General features: G+C 37.2%; 2 protein-coding genes across 2 annotated transcripts; one reads left to right on the plus strand and one right to left on the minus strand.

Moving 5' to 3' along the window:
- Positions 1-870: 870 nt before the first annotated feature.
- On the plus strand, positions 871-12,498 carry LOTGIDRAFT_180616 (hypothetical protein; the record flags this gene model as incomplete). The annotated part of the gene is made up of 6 exons (XM_009054449.1): positions 871-1,009; positions 1,540-1,724; positions 2,046-2,177; positions 2,380-2,624; positions 12,053-12,178; positions 12,399-12,498. 6 exons carry the CDS (start codon positions 871-873, stop codon positions 12,496-12,498), a joined length of 927 nt encoding a protein of 308 aa, XP_009052697.1.
- An 823-nt stretch (positions 12,499-13,321) lies between these two features.
- LOTGIDRAFT_174789 (hypothetical protein) lies at positions 13,322-16,492 on the minus strand (the record flags this gene model as incomplete). Its single annotated transcript, XM_009054450.1, has 8 exons — positions 13,322-14,091; positions 14,264-14,295; positions 14,543-14,589; positions 14,797-14,883; positions 15,252-15,328; positions 15,560-15,654; positions 15,995-16,121; positions 16,417-16,492. The coding sequence occupies 8 exons, from the start codon at positions 16,490-16,492 to the stop codon at positions 13,322-13,324; spliced, it is 1,311 nt and encodes a 436-aa protein (XP_009052698.1).
- Positions 16,493-17,756: the final 1,264 nt, after the last annotated feature.

A 17,756-nucleotide genomic window follows, 5' to 3' on the forward strand; every position in this document is an offset into this window, starting at 1 on the left:
ATATATTATTTACTATTTAAAGGTAAGTGAATATTAATATTTTTAACAGATACTTGACTAGACAGAAAGAAAGGTTACATTACAATCGGTATTAGAGTATCGGAGAGTGTAACGAATTGGTCAGGGGATACGATTACAAAAGAGAAAGAAACTACAGTAAATATATAGTATTATTTTCAAAGATTCTTGAAGATTTGCGATAATGTTATGCGTTAAGCTTATAAATTATGTTTTATACGCCCCACCCCCACCATTCCAATTTCTCTCAAAAGTAAACTGAGTAAAACATAATAAACTGTGATATATGGCGTGTTAATCTCTCAGTAATTTGGTAAAAATATTCCCACCTCCCTATCTAAATACAAAATATATTGACACCTTTGCACCCCCCCCCCCCCCCCCTCTTAATACGCAACTGTCCCGAGTGACCAGCTGACCAGCCAGTGTACTGAGATGACAGTAAGATAACCCCTACCCTCCAGACATTTAAAAGTCATCGAGAGGACGACAGATGTATATAGATCTATATACTATAATATATATGTATGTATATCAATATTATTAAGAACGATGAGTACCAACACACTCGGCAATCGTCGACAGTTTCCGTACAACTGATTCTTGCAGAGCGCCAGCAGAACTTGTAAGGTAGATCGTTAGTTACAAACGTTGTGGCCGTCCTATGTTAGATTTGTCAATGTCTATCATCATTCTTGCTTACTCTGTTCGATACAACCATTAGAGCTTCTCTTGGAGGAGCCCATATTACTCCAGATTTTGTCATGCTTCGGACTAAATTTTTGTTTAATGGAATTGTGTTGCCTGTATGGATTTTTATTACAGATCGAGTAGCGAAAAGATCGAGCCAAGATGAAGATAGTGGTAGAAACCATGGTGGTGCTGTTTAAGGTACTCTACTACTGGCTAGAAGCTATAGTTCTAGCTTGCCTACCCTCCAGTGTTAGGGGTAAGGATATCTCAGGAGAGACAGCTCTGATCACAGGGGCGGGTAAGTAGCTGTTTCATTAAGAAAAAGGTAAAGAAAAGCCCACCAGCGAGCAGCAATATACTGATAACACGGCACTGTTTCAACTTTATAATGTCATACCTTATACAACAACAGGATATGACGTTTGAATTCCAACATTATCCAAATTTGTATCACTATACATGTAGTAAAGAAAAACCCACCAGCGAGATGTGATATACTAAGTACATGGCACTTGCTGATATTGCCCTTATGGCATATTATGCTTATAGTTATGAGAACACTTGTTATACAAACCTGTTTTATAGTGTAGACTAGTAGACCAGATCTACTTTGGCAGCTGTAATTCATCAAACATCAAAATTTCCACGGTCTTCAAGGTAGCAAGGGTCTGGATAACTGCGATAAAATTGTCGTTACGTCCGCGGATAAGACATTGGGTTCGCTTTTATTCATTGTCGACGAACAGGGTATCGATTTTCAAGCTCGGAAGCAATACGGATAACCTTCTGATATAGAATTCCCAGCCTTATTATAACATATTGTTTCAGGTAGTGGTATTGGACGTCTATTAGCTAAACGATTCGCTGATCAAGGATGTCGTTTAATATTATGGGATATCAATACAGCTGGAAACGAAGCGACGGCGAAGGAAATGAGGAAACGAGGTGTAACAGTTCGGACGTACACTGTTGATCTGTCCAATCGAGAGGACATCTATAAAGCGGCGGAAAAGGTATTCTATGTGTGATATTATATGCAGAGAAGATTGGAGAATAACTAACGCCCATGCTGGGATGTAACTTACATATTCTTCATCTTTCTGTTAAATTACTTGATATAGATCTTGACAACTAATATGCACGTGCATTCTTCACTTGGAACTAACCTGAAAAGAGAGATAGATAATTTTAAGAAAAAGTTTCCATGTATTAAGTATGCTTGATAAATGTTTATGAAGATGCTAAGTGAAAAGCCCGAAAACAGAAGCTGTATATTAACAGCTCTCGAATACCAGACGTGTCTTGAAGATTTTCTTTATATCCTGTTTTTCTAGGTCAGAACAGAAGTAGGTCAAGTAGATGTGTTAGTCAACAATGCAGGAATCGTCACCGGCAGAAAATTCCTCGATTGTCCTGATTCATTGATTCAAAAAACAATGGAGGTCAACTCGGTTGCGCATTTCTGGGTAAGTCGATAATTAGGGGGATCGAATGCTCATTTGGATCATGCACGTGCATTCTATAATCTACCAATCTTATTTATGAATAATTATAGCTTCACGTATACCCGGGTATTATTTTAAATACCTGTTCATACTATGCATTCAGATAACCAAATGTAGGTCATGCATGTGCATTTTAACAGTATAAGAACCTCTACATTTTCAGACAGTGAAGGCGTTTTTACCAACAATGATCCAAAGAAATCATGGTCACATTGTAACGTTGGCTAGTTCAGCTGGTCTGGTTGGAGTATCGGGATTAGCTGACTACTGTGCCAGTAAATATGCCGCTGTAGGTTTTGACGAGTCTATTAGATTTGAACTGGAGAAATTAGGTAAAGATGGTGTCCATACAACGGTTGTCTGTCCCTTTCTGATCAACACTGGTATGTTCGATGGGTGCATTGCAAAGTAAGTACATGTATTTATTTAATGATCCCGGCTACTGGGTACAAACGGTGGGTGGACTTTACCTGCGAATACCAAAGTAAAAGTTGTATAGTAGACCTAGTGAACTCCTTTAAATGACCGGTTAATTAAAATGACGTAACTCTTGTTTTCAGGTTCCCGTTGATAATGCCTAGTTTATCGCCAGAAGAAGTAGCTGATGGTATTATTGATGCTGTTCTCTGTAATCAACATGTTTTATATCTACCCAAATCTTTATACTTATTTCTTATGTTAAAAGGGTAGGTTACCTTTATATTAGTATTATACCCTCATACTGTGGAAACACGTGGGGGTACAGAGAGGGAGGGTGGCTAGGTAAATGGTTTTCAGACACGACTCTACCTCCTCAGAATGCACCAAATCAGTTGAAGTTTTTGAAATAAAATTTGGGAGAACCCTCAAACACGCTTCTTGAGAGCATTGTGATCATGACGCCTCCACAGAGTTGCCGCATTTTGCATTCAGCCTCGACAGTAGTCCCCCTCGTTGAGTCAGTGTGCCTCCTATGTGTACCCCCAGTCTCTAGAGCACCAAGTTCCCTAGTACATGGGTATTTTCAGTGTCTTTAAAGAATGGGGTGGAGTTAATCTAGTACTGTTATTTCTTTATATTTCTAGGATACTACCAGCTCGCTGTTTGTTTTTAATCTGTGATTTTATGGGAGCTAACAACATGATGGACACTTTCAAAGGACGGAAAACAGAATCCTAGTTATCATTTTATCTACACACGTGTTCATTTTACTACGCATTTAAATCGTCTACGCAAGAGTATACGTCTGTAAAATGCAATCATAATCCGCAAGACTATAATAATAATGATATTGGATTGGATAGTTTGATTCGGGTAACAAATGGAAAACCGGACAATATTTTTAATTTGTGATAGATGACTACATCATTCCGGTGAATTGGTAGCGGAAATATTTAGTTATTGGTTTTCTTTATTTTTCCTTTTTCTAAGTGACTGTTTTAATTGTGAATTTATTTTTATTAGGAAACATAATATTGTAAATTCACGGTTTCAGTGAACAAGAATTTAACATTACATGGGAGATAATCAATACTGGCTTATTGAGACTACGACAACAAATAACAAGATATTTTCAAGGGAGAAAACTCTATAAACTAGTCAAATAGACTAAGACTACAATTGTTTTCTGGAATTTAACGTATTTAATTGTTACTATGAAATATATTTATTTTATCAAATATTCAGTTTATCACCCCCTAAAAGACCCAACGCCCATATTGGGCAGGCAATAACATTCAGACCACAGAAAACTAACATTTATGTGCGAGCTAGTTGAATGTCAAGCATGGTAGGTAGATGACAAGTTAACGTTAGCTTCCAGTGGAACAATGTCAATCTATTACGAACCTCTTCTCATACCTTGACTCCAATAACCCGTAACGTACAATGCAATCGAAACGCTGCATTTATAACTTTACGAAGGACAAGAAAGGTTGTTATTGTTGTCAAAGTATAAGACGAAGTTAGTTTTAAAGATGATTTACAGGTAGCTTCAAATTATCACCATTAGTTGTTGTTTTTGACACCTCTCCTGGATATTGCCCGCTAATTAGCAGGTAGGCTGGGACGTGACAAATTAACGTCCGATTCCAACTGATATCGCTAACTAATTAGCATATCAGTTTAATTCTTTAATTCAGTTTCAGTTTAGGACAGTTCGTTAATTAGACATATGAATGTCTTTATCTCGATTAATTAGCCCCCCAATTTAAAACCTCAGTTTTAAGACGGATTAAGGCTTTGATTTGATTAAACTCGTTTTTACAATCACGTCAAAAATTACCTTTTTGTTCTAAAATGGCCGGTTTGTCTCACAAGTTTCTAATTAGATTGTTTCTAAATTGTCCATTGTCCTAATAATTTCGAAAGGGCGTTCCCTTTCCTCCGGACTTCTGTTATTGTTAAACAATGGCCGAGCAGTTAAGGCTCTGTAACTGTATCGGTAAGGTTTAAAGAGACCATTGATACAATTTTAAACATTCTACTATGAACTGGACAGATTAGAGAAAATATTTTCCGGAGTATGTAAAACGGGCATTTTATTCTTAATGTCATAAATTCGAACCCATCAGCACCAAGTTTCATATTTTAAAAAAATCATGAAAGACTGGAAGACGCTTGAGAATATCTGGAATGACAATAACGACTCCGAAAAGGTAACGAATATTATTTTTTTAAACGATATTTGACATTTTTCGCTCTTATTCTTTCCGGATTTCCGGGCATTATAAGAAACGCTCCCAGTTTTTGGACTCTATAGCTAAATCGTTTCAAGCTGAAGGCTCATTTTTCTACTGTGACAAGGTGTAAATTTGTCTAAACTGCAAATTACTTGATTAAATATATTTGTGCGTACGAAATATTTTGAGAAAAACATGGACATACTTTGTTAAACGTGTACCAGCAAGATTGAGGGGATATATGACGTCATGGTCATGTCACGTGAACAAACTCTGAAGCGAGGCACATGCGTAGCCGCCATTACAAGCCGTGTTTGAGGAAGGGAGTTAGTGAAATTTTGTGAAATTAATCGTGCCCAGGAACCTTATTCAGTGATTTGGACCTCTCAGAAAGAGTGTGAAATAAAAGCCCTGTGTGTGCTGACAATTATAAACTAAATATTTTGTGAAATAGACTAGTAACTTTAGGGTGATGTCGGATTTAATCGACCAGGTAATATTCGGGCTCTTCAGCCACGCTTCAACCTTTCTTACTTATTCCTACGCGCCCATCTTGGATACTCATAAAATACTTCCCCATACCCTATCCTTCACCACCTTCACAACTAATTCTGGTTTCATTTTCTTTTTCATATGACGTAATTCAGAGAGGAAAAGGGCAACCAAATCAAGGTAAGAAATACAAGAAAATTTGGAGCGAAACTTCTCGTGAATTGATTCCACACTGACACGCATGTCAAAAAGAATCCCGCCTCTTGCACCCAAAAGAAAATAGGACATGAGTTTTGGTCTAGTTTTCTACGACATATCCAAATTAAGTTGTAATATAAACGTCAAATTTTTGTCTTCACGAAGCCATATAATCTTTAAAAAGTACAATCAAATTCCTGTTCTGCTTGACCGATTTCTTCAGCATATTGACTGACATCTTGCACTGCAATCGGCCATTTTGTGTGAAATGGGGTGAGGTCATTATTTTATTTTGTTGATTACCGGTTTTAGTGAAAGCCACGTCAGAAACATAAGGAAACAACCCATCTTTTGTTGTACACTTGTTTGATCTGTGATTCACGAACCTGCATGTCTAAATCTAATGTAAATCAATAATATTGTTAGTTATATAACTAGGCCTAATAGAATCTACTTCAGTTAAACTATCTGTACAAAATGCATTAAGGCCAACAACATGAAACTTTTTATTCAAAAAAGTTAGATAAATGGTTAATGATTTGAAACTGTGAAATGAAGCAATAAAATGTTGTAATTTCAGTGTCCAATGGTCCAGGAAGAGATAAAGAGGAAAAGTTTGACGCATATTTACAACAACCTCAGGTAGTTATCTCCCTTGTAATACGATCTCAGATTAAGCAACGAACTTATTCATAAAAACAACAGAAAACATATATTGTATCCAAGAGTAAGGTGAAGTGAGTGTTGACACAATATAAGGCTGAACTCAGAAAGGAATTTAATGTAACATTGCAGTCAAGTAATGTTATGAAAGCACTGACACAGGCATGGAAGCGTAGCCTCAAATACGGTAATGATTTTCAAATGGGCAACACTAGAAGTAAGCCATACTTCAGTCAAGTCAAGCCATTTTATTAATCCAAATCTCAATCTGACAACTTCTAATTTTAAAATTGTTTCTCTTTACAGACGAGCTACGGGCCAGGAACCATGTCTAGTCCCGGAGTAGCGGAGAATTCTTTCCTTCCGAACTATTACACAGCTCCGTTTCCATACGCTGTGGGTCAGGGAATGAACGATGGGGCGTGGTCCAACGGGGGAGAGCAACCAATGTTTTCAATGAACACGTATGATTATAATGGAATTTTCAATAGTTTTGGATTTCCGCCTTACGGCTGGGATTACACTGGTGCAAACGATTATTGGGGTTCCGTGGGGCAGGGTCGGAAAGACACCCGACAGTATGCAGAGACAGACGCCTACTATCAACCGGAAATGATGACGGGTGATCCCTACATGATGAATGGTGACCTTGACCATGACATTACCAGTGTGGACCAGGGACTGAAAGGAATGTCCTTGGGCAATGATAAAAACATGGTCGAAAACGGACCTAGTGACATGGGAATGGACAACGGAAATGTGACAGGCTCAGTGGCTCCCCAAATGCAGACAATGTCGTCTGCACCGAAAAAAACTTCGTGGGCTGCTATCGCTAGCCAACCAGCTCGTCCTCAACCTATGAAACGATTGATTCCAAGAGCTCCAGTCAATCCAAACAAGCCGCACAACATGGACATTGGAACTTGGGACAGCAGTCGTGGAGGTAGCAACATGGGAACTAAGCAACCTCCTCCACAAAGACAGACCTGGACTGCACCCAGACGTCAAATGACGTCATCTAATTCGTATAATTCAAACGCGGGTGGTACAGCAGCCAACCATAACCAATCGAATTCTAATGGGACTACTGGATACAATAACGCCACCCCTGCAGCTCCACCCGCTAAAAACCCGGTTTTGGACAAACTGCGTTCGGCTAATATGTATAACCCGAAGGAGTTTAATTTGAATCCTAAAGGAGCGCGTTATTTTATCATCAAGAGTTATTCAGAGGACGATATTCACCGCTCGATTAAATACAGCATCTGGTGCAGCACCGAGCACGGTAACAAGCGTTTGGACAGTGCTTATCGGGAACGAGAAGGTAAGGGTCCACTCTACCTTTTCTTCAGTGTGAATAGTAGCGGACATTTCTGTGGAATGGCACAAATGATGAGTGCTGTTGATTATAACAGTACAAGTGGGGTGTGGTGCCAGGATAAATGGAAAGGTGTGTTCGAAGTGAAGTGGATCTATGTGAAAGATATTCCTAACGGATCCCTGCGTCATATCCGATTGGAAAATAACGAAAACAAGCCTGTAACTAATTCACGGGACACACAGGAAGTACCCCCTGAGAAGGGCAAGCAAGTGTTGAAAATTCTGCATAACTATCACCACACAACTTCTATTTTCGATGACTTTGTTCACTATGAAAAGAGGCAAGAAGAAGACCAAATTAAAGAGCCCGCTCCAGCTCCCAGTTCAAGCTCCTCCTCTCGACCTCAAGGAGGTCAGGGTCAAGGTCAAGGCCAGGGTCAAGGCAACTCTCAAAAGGTATGATCTCAGATTCATTATAGATCAAGTTAAATACGTTTATAGCTCACAGTATGTACAGTTTAGTAAATGCCCCATTTAAATAAAACTCTGGAGTAATCAACCACTTTCCCCATCCTAAAGATTTCTGTCAACATGGTTTTATCTTTCTCTTTTTTTAATTATATTTGTAAAAATACATTTAATAATGGTTGTCTTGTATCTTTTCAGGAACGACAAGACCGTCGTCCACGACAAAATTGAGTTATTGCCCCTGAATGAGCCATACTTTTTTGTTTCAATATATATAATCAATTTGGAATGGTGGAAAACCATATTTGTGGATGATGTACCCATTTTTTCTTTTATTTTGAAATATTCAATTCTGATTTTTGGACGGGAGAGGCTGAGATTTTTTTTTAAGTGACGACTGTAGCGATTATTAGCAAATTCTTTACATAGTGATTGGCCCAAATAGATTTAAAAACAATTCATATAATCATTATAAACTTTGATTTTAAAAATTGTGGGAGTGTACTTTGATAAGTAGGTGTGTCTTAATTAAGACACGCCTTCTTATTACTAAATATAGGTGTGTTTGAACTCTTAGACATGCCTCCTTTGTGACAACTAATTAATATCTAATGATAAATAACAGTCAAATTTTTGTTTCGTGTAATTCGTGGACAGAATGAACTATTTTGTGTTATAATTTATAAAAATAAGGAGTTCTAGACCTTTCACCCTCCGAAGACTGTTTTTAACTAAAAAAAAAAAGAAGTGATATAGACCTCATTATTTGTGTTAAAACTATTGAAACTGTTGGTTACTGTTGCTAAGTAACCCTTTTGTCTAAAAACTGTGATTTTTTTAAAAGTGTACGAAAAACTAACTGTGAAAATTATGGACACGTTATTTTTGAAAAAGGACAAAATGAAGAAATATCTCTGACAAGATTAGCGACACAAAAAAGAAAACTTTTAAAAACTTTTTAAATGTCATTGAAGAAAAACTGCCGACTGGCTTTTGTTTCAAACTGTGCTCTTAGTTTAAGGGGGGGTTTCCATGGTGAAGAAAGTGATTGACACCTGTCAAGGATGGTATCAACTTTGTCAGATAATCCAATAAAATATATCCCATAATGATAAAGCTTTCTTTTATTTTCGCAGCAAGTTGTGGAATTCTGAAATGAGCCGTCTCACGAGTCAAGCCAAAGGGAACCATCAATAGGGGTCCACTTTACAATAGCTTGCTTATTTGTCCAGCCTTAATTAGCTTCCAAGGACTGATCAAACAACTACAGTCCTCTGTAGGGGGCCCACTTTAAAATAAGTTGCCTTTTTGTGCAGTAAGAATTGCCCTTATTGCACACTGTTTTAGCCACCAGCCTTTCTAGGACTGATCAGACAAGTTGAGAAGATCAATAGCGGCCCACTTTCCCAAAACTACAGTCCTCAATAGAGTCCCAGCTCTGCCACAACATAAGGACAAATTGGTACTTGCTTATGTCCAGTATTGTCCAGTAATAATTTCCAACATTGCGTACTGATATGACAAGTTGAGCAAGAGGGAAAGATCAACAGAGACCCTATTTCCTATAACTACAAGTTCAGTTTTCGTTGACTCTTTGCTGTCGGAAAAGCCAGTTAATTGGTATTTGTTATATGTCCTGGCATATCAAATTCCCTCATTGCATACTGCCAGCCTTCATTTGATTTACAAGAGCAGAAAATAGAGAAATGAATTGGTGGATTGCAATCCATCTGAGCTTAAAGATTCATCTGAAAACTATTCTTTCCCTTAAAGAATCTAACATCGATTAAAAACATTTCCATAAACAAAACACCCCTTCTCATGGTCAGAGTCGCTATGAGACAAATTAAGAAATTAATTGTAGTCTTGAGCTTCATAAGAATGTAATGTAAATGGAGTTACTTCCCTTGAAAGAGTTCAAAGAGCAAAGTTTGTTTACTTGTACAGAGAGGATTGCTCGCTTCAAAATGCCTAATGTGGTGGTTGAATCATTGACGGTGGTAGCCCAGGTCCTTTACCACTGTCTAGTGGCCATATTTTTGTGCCTGGTGCCCAAATTTTTGCGATCAAAGAAGGATATATCTGGAGAAAATGTGTTGGTCACAGGAGCTGGTAAGTACAATCGAAACCGTCTGATAAATTTGATAACGTTTTCTGATTAATGCAGTCAAACACTCAAAACTGTACGATATTTTGATACGAAATGTACCTCGAGTATATTACAATCTACTTAATGTATATGATGAAGAGAAGAGAGTCCACGTAAACCAGACCCCTGTTGTGTTTGCTTATTGTCCCAAATCTTGCCGTTGAAATATTGACGGGTTTTGGCGAGGCATGGTCTATTTAGTGTTGACAACTAGGAACCCTAATCAATAGCTACAACTCGTTCCAGGGGTATGAAGCTTTAGATGGAATGGCCGAACAACATATCTAATAACTTTCTAATTCTGTTTCCTAGGTTCAGGTATAGGCCGTTTAATGGCAGTCAAGTTTGCAGAGAAAGGATGTAAGTTAGTATTATGGGATATCAATTTAAAAGGAATGCAAGAAACAGCTGCTAAGATACAGAACTATGGAATCAAAGCGTCGATTTATACTGTAGATCTAAGCAGCCGTGAAGAAATCTATAAAACTGCAGACAAGGTCAGTAACTCTTGTTGAATTAGTCAAATTACTCAGACGTTTAAACAAACTCATTCTTAAATTAGAAGTGATGTCTCAATATGAACAGTAAGATACTATAACTAGTGGCGGCGCCAAAGGGCAGCTGCCCCCCCTCGCAGCCGGGAAAGCAAGTTTTTCAGACAAAAATCTATAAATAGGTTAGAGATTCAGACAATCTCAGATATCTCATCCCCCTCGGACGTAAATTAAAAGCACAATGGCAATACACAACAATTTCAAACTAAATATTGCCCCTATTATTGAGTCACCTTCAGTAAATGGGAAGGAATCAGTGAAGGCTCCAGCCCCACCAACTGTTTACAACCTAATATTGTGTAACTCCCGTCCTGTTGTAGGTGAAGAAAGAAGTAGGAAAGATAGATATTCTAGTCAATAATGCTGGTATTGTATCTGGTAATAAATTTCTACAATGTACAGATAATCAGATACAGAGAACCATGGATGTCAATATCATGGCACATTTCTGGGTGAGTCACCTATATTTTCATGTCTTTACACGAAAAGGGCATGCTAGAATGGGGATGTGAATAATATAATATTTTGATTCCCAGACATTAGAGCTGCCCTGTCAGTCACGTCTGGTAAATAGGGCCAGATCAAGAGTCCTGGTGAGTAATGGATACTCTTTCTGTTTACACCTAGCTGGACTAGCACTATTAACTCTATTTAAAAAGAACTGGTATTTTTATGAAGATAAACTTCCAAACCAACAGAATCATCCAATAGAAGCAATCCAACAACTACCACTACCTAGAACTACCTAGTCTGTGATATCAATTAACTCTTTAATCAAATCAAACTTATGTCTTGTCAAATTGATTATTTCAGACAGCCAAATGTTTTCTACCTGGTATGATGGAGCGAAATCATGGACATCTTGTGAACATCGCCAGCTCGGCAGGGTTCAATGGAGTGGCTGGATTAGCTGACTATTGTGCCAGTAAATTTGCTGCTGTAGGTTTTGATGAGTCGATGAGATTCGAACTGGAGAAATTGGGTAAAGATGGTGTCCATACAACAGTTGTCTGCCCTTACTTTATCAATACTGGCATGTTCGATGGCGTCAAAACAAGGTAATTACTGAAACTTAATCATCTAGAGAAAAACTTACATTTTATCAAAGCCTAATCCATGGGCAAAATCTTGTACATCAGCAACAAACAAACAAATACCAAACAAAAGCTTACAATAGTGCATGAGTTGGACCTGTTGGCTTCTCTGGGGTCTCAAGGGGCTCCAGCTGTGCGGGCCTTACCTCCGAGAGACACCTCAGTTTGACCCCATCCTCGGACATTTTCTAGACATGCCGTCAGGAATCTTAGGTTATATTTAATTTAACTCTTTCAGATTTCCACTGCTGCTACCAATCTTAGATCCAGACTACGCTGTGGACAGTATCATGACAGCTATATTAATCAACCAAGAAATTATAGTACTACCAAAATCTTTATACTTAGTCTTTGCCTTAAAGGGGTAGGTCTCTTATATTCATTTTTCTCAAATTACAAACTAATAATTTTAAACTGTGAACACTATTACTGATAAGCTTAGCTACTAAATTTCTGAAACAAGGTTACAAGGTCACCCACCAACAGGGAACATGAGCTGGGTTTAGACCATAGTGAGACAGGTTAGTTATACTCTAGGTTTATTTTTTCGAAACGACTATCAAAATATCTGTTTTCATTTTCAGAATTCTGCCAACAAAGTGCAGCCATATTCTGTCCAATTTTTTTGAAGTTTCCAATTGTATGGATGATTTTAAAGGAAGAGGTGAGAAGAAGACACAGTGAGAGAAATAAGACGGTTATATAATAACCCTGTCTTTATTTCATTTCATGACTTATTTTCTTATACAATTGATCTAAAATTCCTTTTTTTTGACTATTATTATTATTGATTGTTGCTATACATGAGTTATAAAAATATACTACATCTAAGATGTCTTATCAATTTGTCACATATATATATATTACCTAGCGTTTGATCAAGAAAGGGGTTATTTGTAATCGCAAACGGTGATGCTATAACGATTCATCATTTTATTGTCCTAGCATTAACATACGTATGACGGAAGACAGAAATTTCGGAAGACGGACACACAGCGGCTTTTTAAAGTAAACTGTACGACTTTATAATATTACAAAATATTTTATTGACACATTTTAAAATTGAATGGAAAGCACTTGAGAGCAGTTTAAAGTGAATGCCCCAGCACTATTGTAATGCTCTATCAAAGGGTATTGAGTCATCTACATTAAAACCCTTGCCATATTATACCAAGCTATAATTACTTCTAAATTTGATAAAGAATTTGGTTTTCTACCCAAATTTCTCAATTGACAGTATTGTGCCAAACAGTAAGAGATCATCTAATGCTGCCTTTGCCATCAGACATGCTAATGCTAACCATGAGATAGATTTGAGAGGTGAAAAATTTGTATCAAGTCTTTACAAGATCAAGATTTGAAAAGTTTCAGCGTTGGATTTGTGGAGTATGAGTAAATTGTGCTAGAGAAAGAATATTAAAAAGCATAATCACATGATCAAAATTTTAAAAGTTGCCAGAATTTTGATTTGAGGGTGATGGTACGAGGTAAATGAGCGAGGGAAATATTATTTAACGAGTTCTCGTGGAGGGGGTTTAACTGGAATACGACCAGGCGTAAACTGATCAGACTCAAATTGAGCTTTTTCATCAGCCGTCAACTGATCTAACGGAGTATACACAGTGTTTTTTGTATTATCACTAGTTGTCTGCCCTTGAATACCCGACCCACTGGTTCCAAAAGCAGACGTTCCTGGAGCAGAGGCACTAGCACCGAAACCACTGGCACCAAAAATTGAACTTGATGCAGGTGGTGGTTCAGGTTTTCCAAATAAATTTCTTGTGGGGTTTTGAATCTGCCCCATACCTGACCCAGGAGTAGCAGATTGATTTTGAGGTTGCCCAAAGAGAGTTCCAGACTGCGTTTGACCGAATCCAGACTGTCCAAAACCAGGAGTACTCCCTGGGGTTTCAGATGAACTTTGTCCAAAAATTGACTCTGAAGACGTCTGTCCAAAAGTTGCAGGTTGACCCATGACTGACCCTGAGCCTGGATTCGTTCCAAATGCACTGGATTTCGCTGCATCACTGAAAATACTTCCAGCATTGCTCTGCGCTCCGAATGTTTCACTATTTTGACCACCAAATGAACTAGGACCTCTGAAAGTTGCACTTTGCCCTCCAAAAACACTGCCACTATTTGTTGATTGGCCACCGAATGCACTTTGACCTCTGAATAAATTAGAGGATGAACTCTGACCTCCAAAGCCGGGGCTTGCTGCTGCAGCTGTTGACGTCATACCACCAAATGCTGATCCTGCGTTACTAGATCCTGGACCTGAAAGGTAAAGAGATAGAATTAAAAACAAAACTCGACAACAAGCGAAAACACAGTTATATGTTATACATGGTTTATCTACTATTCTTACAACATATTCTCAAAACGATCTTAACTCTAGGATGTAACAAAATCAAATATCAGTCAATACCTTGATAAACCAATTTCTTACCTCCAAAAGCTGATGGTTTCACAAATGAAGATCTGAAATGATATAAAATAAACAGTTATGTCCCGATTTTCTAATTAAAATGAAACAAAACGTTAGCTTTTATTTTTAATGTAGCCACTTCAGTTAAGGTCTATAGACAGCCTTTGCCTTTGATAACACTACCAGCCAATCACATTCCTGCCCTCTCTAACGCTGGGATTTTGTGACACAAACAATAAGAGGCTATATCATCCGCCGCGAATAAACAGGAGAAAACAGATATTTTAATTTACAACTTACTTAGAATCTGTATTTTTATTCTGTCTATAACTGTTGATAAACTGGACCTAAAAATAAATATAACAAAATATTAGAATTTGAAGAAGCTAAGTATCTTAAAGCCATAATTAATTCCTAGTTTGAAGTATATTTGAAGGAATTATGCGATTTTCATACATTTCTGAAGACTATTTACATATACTCAAGATCCATATCAACTCCTACAAGTGGCACACCTGTCCTAAGAAGAAATACTAATAAAAAAAGTAGCATACCAGTTGATTTTTTATCTCTGTTGTAGGATGTTTTAATAACAAATGTTTACTTCTGTATTCTTCAGTCAACTGTTTCACTTTCTCTGTCTGAAAAAAAAGATAATCTAAATTAAGATTTAAAAATAAAACAACTGAATGCAAGGCAGGTCAGCTCAGTATATCAGTTCTTAAAGGGACTGATTCACCATCCATTTCACTAATTGTAACTTAGTCTCAGAAACCGAATTTTTCAATTAAGCTCATCAGTAATAGTATTCACAGCTCACCGCGAAATTTAATCCTTCAACCCCTAAAAATGGTGAATCATGGCCTTTAAATGATTATGGGTAAAAAGTGTCAAAAACTCAAGCCAAAATAGAAGCATGATAAATGATGAATAAAGACTCTGGCAACCTAAGTTCATAAGGATCACGTCTACCAGCTGGTTCTTGGAATATAAATTCAAGAGAACTTACATAAGCCATGAGATTTCCACTTTTAATAGCTTGATACGCTTCCCATCTTAATTCATCAGCACTTATATCTGTGAACTCTAAATTAAATATAAAACACAGGTGAATATCATGATGTAACACACTATAAAAAACTAGATAACATTTCAACACAATTTACACGTGTTGTCATCAGATGAAATGAAGAAGAGGGGTGAACATGGTAATATATAGCAAAAAGGGGAAGTCATAATATATTCCCTTGTGTTTTTTGTTAATGTGCTATCTTCTTCTAAACGTTCAAATCTTATAATTATTAAATCAATAATTACCTGGCATACAAGGTTGGTCTTTCTCTAGAGCCATACAAGAAAACGGCCACATTTTACTCTGTTCCCATGTCTCTATGTTCTGTCTCAGACCGGAGCTGGAATTATAAAAATATATTATGGATAATGCTATACAGAAGAAATAATTGATATTCTATTTTGAAAATTGAAAATATTACTGTGTAGCCTATAGAGCCTGTGTCAGATCTAAATTTGGTACATTCAAGAAACAAAAACTGTTTTCTGGGCCTGCTAAGTCTAGCACAACATTGGTAGTTTAGTTCTTATATAATGCCTACACAATCTCCTTCGGCTAGGTACAAGAATCAATATTAGGACTCTGTAGCAGCTAGATTTAGTTTCATCTACAGTAGGAAGTATAGCCGCTAGACTTGTACACATCTATTATGGTGTATGATCTAGAATAACAATACTTACACTATCTCCTCAGGGTTGGTCTGAGATTCACTATTATTATTGTTATTTTGAGCCGTCCATTTATATCTGTTGTTATCTCTACCACCTCCTCCTCCAGTATCAAATTTCAACTGTCTTTGGGCACCTCCTGAAATAAGCAAATTTGACATGATCACAAAAAATTATAACAACGGTCAATATCCAATGCGCATGGTGGAAGGGGTGGGTTAGTGGCTTATCTAGGAATGATAAGATGGAGGGGGTGAGCTGGGGCATGAATTGTCAAGGGCCTGAAGACTTCAGAAAATGGAGGCATGCAGCACCAAGTATGAAAGAACTCAATGATGGGTACTGTTAGTGGTGGGGGGGGGGGGAGGGAGTTCTGACTCGGTGACTGGTAAGCTTGGATTTTTGGCATTTATCCTTAAACAATGCTAACTTACCTCCGATGTCATGTTCAAATCGACAGTTGTTGCCATAACGGCACCGATTCTGTTGGAAATATTTGCAAAGCACCATTTTCAAGCGATTTCATCAATCTACAAAAACCAAAAGTGTAAATATTATGAATTTACTGGTGGTTTTTTTATAACTTAATTATTAGAGAGTTGCAAGGGGAGGTAATAAAATATTCAGACTACAAATATTTCTCAATTTTTCTGATCAAATCTTTAATTATTTATATCATTCTTTGATGGATGTTCCTTTTTGTGATTTAACTAATAAGAATCTTTATTTGGGTTGATCCTCTACCCCTCCATGTATTTTTTTTCCTTGGGGGGTGGGGGATATTTTTTTTTGGGGGGAGGGGATTCTTTACACTTTGAAACATCAACACACGAAGAAAGAGAAAGAATTTTTTACAAGTTTTATTTTCAAGTAATAATAAATAATGTAATTCTATCAATAATGGACTACAGAATATTTTATACAGCTAATTTGATCTATTGCTTCTAGTTTGTTGGTAAAAAAACAAGTGATTTTTGGGACCCTTGGCCAGATTAATGAACCTAACCCAGGGCAAATATAAAGGGCATAAAGTAACACTTGACATAAATGATATCAGGGGCACGTTTTTTCAACTTACATTTCTACACAAAACTGAGAGCAGCTACACAGAAAAATATAAAAATAAAAATTAACAATTGTAAACTTATAACAAACAAAAATCCATAAAAATAAACAAAATATTGCCTTTTAAAACCCCAAAAATAACTGGGCAAGGGGGATGGGGGGAAGCGCTGCACCCCAAATATTATCTTTTTGGCCAGCGACCGAAAACTAAACTTGGGCAGACTAGTAGTGTTTTAAAGTGATGCTCTCGGAGTAGTGGTTCGACTGACTTTGGGCAAACCAGACTCCCTCCCCACCCCAATGCCTATGCATTAATGTAAAAATCAGCTATGGAGACTCTCCAAAAGAGTATAAATCAAAACAAGTAAAAAAGGTGGAAGATCAAGTTATATGGAAGAACAGTTGAAAGATGAACTAATCAGATTTCTAAAAGTCAACTATATTAGATACCAGAATCTGAATTATGAACTCTGATTGGCTGATTTTATTTCAGTAATGATATCAACCAATCGGCTTTCTAGAAGTCAACTATATTAGATACCAGAATCTGAATTATGAACTTTGATTGGCCGATTCTATTTCAGTAATGATATCAACCAATCAGATTTCTAGAAGTCAACTATATTAGATACCAGAATCATTAGTAATAATCTTGGGAATCCCTGGAAATTCCCTCTCTCGTCTATATTTAGAAACAAATGAAATCTAT

This window comes from Lottia gigantea, assembly GCF_000327385.1.
Source record: "Lottia gigantea unplaced genomic scaffold LOTGIsca_218, whole genome shotgun sequence".
NCBI lineage: Eukaryota > Metazoa > Mollusca > Gastropoda > Lottiidae > Lottia > Lottia gigantea.